This window comes from Elephas maximus, chromosome X (genome assembly GCF_024166365.1).
Source record: "Elephas maximus indicus isolate mEleMax1 chromosome X, mEleMax1 primary haplotype, whole genome shotgun sequence".
Classification (NCBI taxonomy): domain Eukaryota; kingdom Metazoa; phylum Chordata; class Mammalia; order Proboscidea; family Elephantidae; genus Elephas; species Elephas maximus.
Window position 1 is genome coordinate 55542332 of NC_064846.1, and position 5708 is coordinate 55548039.

General features: G+C 45.0%; 1 protein-coding gene across 1 annotated transcript; it reads right to left on the reverse strand.

Annotated features, from left to right (window-relative positions):
* Positions 1–1472: 1472 nt before the first annotated feature.
* On the reverse strand, positions 1473–5066 carry LOC126068704 (protein BHLHb9-like). Its single transcript, XM_049871443.1, has 2 exons — positions 4655–5066; positions 1473–4057 (listed from the first exon to the last, which is right to left on the reverse strand). The coding sequence occupies exons 1-2, from the start codon at positions 5064–5066 to the stop codon at positions 2961–2963; spliced, it is 1509 nt and encodes a 502-aa protein (XP_049727400.1). The 3' UTR covers positions 1473–2960.
* Between the last annotated feature and the right edge of the window lie 642 nt (positions 5067–5708).

Here is a 5708-nt window from a genome sequence, read left to right on the forward strand (position 1 = left end):
CTTTAAAAAGAATTAAAAAACAACCCACACACTGGGAAAAAAATCCACAAAATATGTATCTGATAAGGGACTTGTATCCAGAATATATTTTTAAAAAAAACTTAAAAATCAACAATAAGAAAACCCCAAGAGTATGGCCCCTGGACAACCTTTTAGCTCAGTAATGAAGTCACTCCTGAGGTTCACCTTCGGCCAAAGATTAGACAGGCCCATAAGACAAAATGAGGCTAAAGGGGCACAGCAGCCCAGTGGAAAGGACTAGAAGGCAGAAGGGGACAGGAAAGCTGATAAAATGGAACCCAAGGTCAAGAAGGGAGAGTGGTAACATGTCATGGGATTGTAAACCAATGTCATAAAACAACATGTATACTGTTTAATGAGAAAATAGTTTGTTCTGTAAACCTTCATCTAAAGTACAATAAAAGGAAGGTATTTAAAAAACCACTTTTTAAAATATGGGCAAAAAGATTTGCACATATTCTTCACTGGAAATATATGAATAGCAAACATGCATGTGAAAAGATGTTCAACATCATTAGTCACTCAAAAAAATTAGTCACTAGAGCAATGCAAATTACAACCACAACGCCATATGGCTAAAATGAAAAAAGACTGACCACATCAGGTGTTAGCAGGGATGGAGAGGAATGGGAACCCTCACACACAGCTTGTGGTAATGTAACACGGCACAGCCACTTAGGAAAATGTAAAAGTGAAATATATACCTACTACATGAGCCAGCCATTCCACTCCTTGGCATTCACCCAAGAGAAATAAAAGCATATATCTACCAACGTTTACAGTACCTCTATTAATAATCTCCAAAAGCTGGAAACAACCCAAATGTCCTTCGACAGGAGAATAAACAAAATGTGGTATAACCACGGAATGGAATACTACTTGGCAATTTGAAGCAATGAACTATTAACACATACAACATGGATGAATGTCTAATAATTATGCTGAGTGCAAGAAGCCAGACACACCCCCTCCCCACAAAAAAGAAAAAGAGTACACGCTGTATGAATCCATTGGTACGAAATCACAGAAAATGAAAACTATGTGGATACAAAGATCAATGGTGGCGGGGGTGGGGGGAGAAGAAATAAAGGGAGGGTTGGGAGGGAGGGATTACCAAGGGGCAGGAAGTAGCTGTTGGGGGGAGACAGATATGGTGACTATCTTGATTGTGGTGATGGTGACATGCATGAATACGTATGTCTAAACTTACCAAATACGTGCAGTTTGGTGTCTGTCAGTTATACCTCAATGAAGCTATTAATAAAAAGCATGTGACAAATCTCTACAATAATGAATTAGGAAAATAATGACGAGGAAAAGGCAAGTTGCAGAATACCACTCTCCCATTTTTGCAAAAGAATAAATGTGTACATATGTATATTAGAAAATATGCGAAGAAAATCGGGAGACTACATACCAAAATATTACATGATTCAAAAATATGCTGTATAACTACATTTATTGCATGGAAAGATTTTCACAACATACTGCTAGGGAAAAAGCATGTTACAAACAGTACTGAGAGCATGATTTCATTTAACTGTGTAAAAGTCTTAAAGCGTATAACCCGATACTTTCACACACAGAATCTTTCTCTTTAGCTCAGACCATGGGTTGTACTTCCTGCCATAAGACTTACAGAACTCAGCCACAGGCCAAACTCCTGGGAATACTTTCTGGACCTTACAGATTTCCAGAAATCACTATCTTGTGGGTTGAGACAGCTGCCGTTCTGGGTCGACTGTCGCAGACACTGCTGGGCCAAACCCATCTATTCATCCTAGACTTTTCTATTGACCTCCAGCCAGGTGGAGCCAAAAGCCTAACTGACATGGCCAGATTTGGAGAAATTTAAATGTTAAGAATTGCAAGCCCAGCAGGGACATCATCCACAGCAGAATTGAGCCATTAAAACCAAATAATCCCTGAGCCTTGAAGACCACCATGCGAAAAGTGAAGGGGGACTGTAAGGCAGTGTGGTGAGAGTGGGTTTCAGTATCAGACAAAACAGCTATGCCACTTGCCAGCTGTGGCGATGTAGGAAAAAATTAAACCCCTCGGATTCTCATTGGAGAGTACCCAGATTAATGACTTACGATAAAAAGAAATACTAGTAGTCTATCCAACAGGATCATCGTGAGAGAAAAAAAAAAAACCTGTAAAATATGGTGCCAAGAGTTCCCGACATAGAGTAGGCACTCGGGAAACATTTCCCCTGTAAACCTCCCTCATTTCTTTTTGTAAGAAATGACACTGACACAAACCAAATAGCCTGACAATATGAGAACTCCAAATGTGGTACCAAGATAAAAAATTAAATAAACTAACATGACATTTTGACTGAGACTCAGGTCCATTTATACGTTGTAGAATGAGTTGTGTCATGCAGGTGGAATAGGGAAAATAGTTATTCCTTTTACATTAAACAGTCTACACTGTAGCAATCCCTGCTTCCTTTAAGGATCAAGATGGCACATTTGGCTACAAGCATATATACGCTGTTGGTACTGGCGCTTATATTTGTGTGTATATGCCTTATTTCGACAACTAGACTATAAACTCAAGGATTTTTTTTCTTTTGCTTTGTTTGGTTTTGCTTTTCGTTTTTTGCCACGTGAAGCCACAAATGGATCTATGTAGATACTAATGAACAAGCTAGCTTACTTCCAATGTTGGTTCACGATCTCCTTAGGAAAAATGCTACACATCTCCCAAACTAGACAGGATAAAGATCAACAGGTATTTTCCGCTCAAGGGGTAATATTCATTTGATATCCAAATATGATCTAGCTCAAACCCAGAGGCTGTCACAACTAACATCACGTTAAAGATGCAATTTATAATGTGCACATGGTGATAACCACAAGGCTCTTTGGGAACATATGGCCTATTAAAGTTTGGAGATTGTTCTAAGTTCTCTCTTTTATTTCTGGCTCATTTTACAATTTTTCAATAATCATTTTAACTTCACGGAAGATGACCTTGAATTCATTATACATCACGCGATTAACAACTACAACCGATCCCCTTCTGATATGCTCCTTTATATTAACAAATATGGCCACGACAGTAATAAGATGGGCTTTTGCCTCTCTAGGGTGACAGGTGAATCTTAATGCTGACAATACCTGAACAGTCATCATGTTGGTTGCTCCAAGGGGATTTTCAGACATATTCAAAAGTACTTTCAAAACCAGATTTCTGGTTTTATGATTTCCCAGGCATAGCATACGGGAAAGCTCTGGAAGGTAAGCGGCAACAATGACGTGATGGTCAGGGTCAGCACTCAGCTGCCCTAATTCCTTTAATCCAGATTGCTGACCAGGTGAACTCAAGGGAAAAGACACGGTTTCCTTACACATATGCACAACATGTAATATACTCCTGCGTTGTCTTTCCTCTGCAGAAATGGGATTCAGAGTAATTTCAGCCTTTCTTGTCATGTCTGGGAATTGAAAATGGAGCAAGCTTTCAATAACAGTCAGCACACCCATCTCATTAATGAGCTGTTGGGCAAGGGGATGAACCTTGATGACACCCATTGCAATTTGAGCTATTTTATGAATGACAGGATCAGCATTTGACTTAAGTAAGCTAACAAGTTTTTCAAAGTTCTCAGAATTCAGGCGGCATTCCATTTTGCAAGAGCAAGGAAATGGCCCAATCCCATTCAGCTCCCTGATCCTGATTTGCCCTCTCATCTTCTCTATGGCCCGAGTGCAAGTCTCAGAATCAAATGGGTACGCGTCTATAGACTGTAGGCATACGAAAATGCCCTCACGAAGACCGGCTTCTGCCGCAGGCAGGGAACCCGTGTTTTTCTCAGCCGAGGACTGGGCAGTATATGAAAAAGGCCTTGTCCTCGAAGGGACCTGGTATCCAGATGCCAACGATGCCGGAATTTCAGCAGGGGCATTGGGCCAGATAGTTACCTCAGACCAGTCCTTGGGCCTATTTCTTTCATCAATTTCACACGTTACCTGGGGCTTAACTATCCTGTACACGGGTCTAGGATTAGGGTCAAAGCTAGTTTTATCTCCATCCCAGAACCACTTCCCAATAATGACTTCCCCCTCCTCCTCCTCCTCATAGTCCTCCCACTCCTCCCCTTCCTCCTCCTCCCACTCCTCCCCTTCCTCCTCGTCCCAATCCTCCCCTTCCTCCTCGTCCCAATCCTCCCCTTCCTCCTCCTCCCACTCCTCCCCTTCCTCCTCCTCCCACTCCTCCGCTTCCTCCTCCTCCCACTCCTCCCCTTCCTCCTCCTCCTGGTCACCATCCTCCCCCTTCTCCGCCCCCTCCCCTTCCCCCTTCTCCTCTCCCTCCCCTTCCCCCTTCTCCTCTCCCTCCCCTTCCCCCTTCTCCTCTCCCTCCCCTTCCCCCTTCTCCTCTCCCTCCCCTTCCCCCTTCTCCTCTCCCTCCCCTTCCCCCTTCTCCTCTCCCTCCCCTTCCCCCTTCTCCTCTCCCTCCCCCTCCCCCTTCTCTCCCGCCCCCTCCCCCTTCTCCTCTCCCTCCCCTGTCTCTTCCTGCTCCTCCTCTTCATCCTCCTCCCCTACCCTAGGCTTCCAGCTGGCCCCAGTAGCAGCCTCTATTCCCAACTCCTCAGTAAAGATTGAGGCAGTAATATCAGTTTCACCTCCGTCCTTAGCCTTGGTCTGATCACCAGCCTCTTCCCCGTTCCAGAACCAGGAACCGATACTGGCCTCTTCCCCAGCCCAGAACCAGGCATCAGTATCAGTCTCATCTTTGTGTCTGGCTGCAGGTGCAGTATTCTCCTCAGCCACACAAGAAAAACCAGATACCACAGCGGCCTCATCCTCAGCCCTGGGACCAAAGTCTGTATTCATCTCCTCCCCTGACCTGGCCCAGGATCTAGGCATGGCCTTAGCCACGCCTTTGACCAGAGCCGTAGGCTCTGACAGGGCTCTTGCCTTCGTCTCAGTAGCAAACGTAGCCTCAGACACTCCCTTCCTCTCTGCTACTGCATCTGTCTCAAACCCTGCCTTGGCCTTGACTATTCCAGTAGCCTCCCTCTCTGCTTCAGCCATTACGCCAGTCCCTTTCCTAGTTTTAGCATGGGTTCCACTCTTATTCTCAGGCATGGCTGAAGTCTCGTTATGTAGCCCTATTCGGTATCGGCCTTAGAACTCAAGGTGTCTCAGGTCAGTGTCTTAACACTCTTTCACCAGGTCAGGCTAGAGCCTTGGAAGCAACAGTCAGAGTCAATTGTCGGCTGAACAGTCACTGAGTCCGTGACACACAGCCTCTGTTAATGATACAGACAGAGAGCAGAAGCACATTCAGGCTGGAGGAAGATGACAGCTCTTGGGTGCAGACCTGCTGAGACGGATGGTCTTCTGCCACTCCAAGGCCACCACAGCTACCACTGCAGATGGACCTGAGTTGGAAGAATGAAACGGGGCTTTGAGTCTCTTCCCACTGTACTGCTCTATGTACAAAGTCACATAGAGAGACATGAAAGAGCAGAGACTGTGTGGTACAAGTCGATCAGTGGAGAACCTCCGTCCTCATTTTATCCCTTCCACACTCTCACTACTCCCAAACAATACCCTGCCCAGGCCCTGCACACTCTTTCCTCTGCATCAAACAGGAGCACGGACCATGGGAAAGCTTGCTGAGATCAGAGCAAGAGAGGCTAAGGAGCACCCACAGCCCTTCTGACCCCAAGC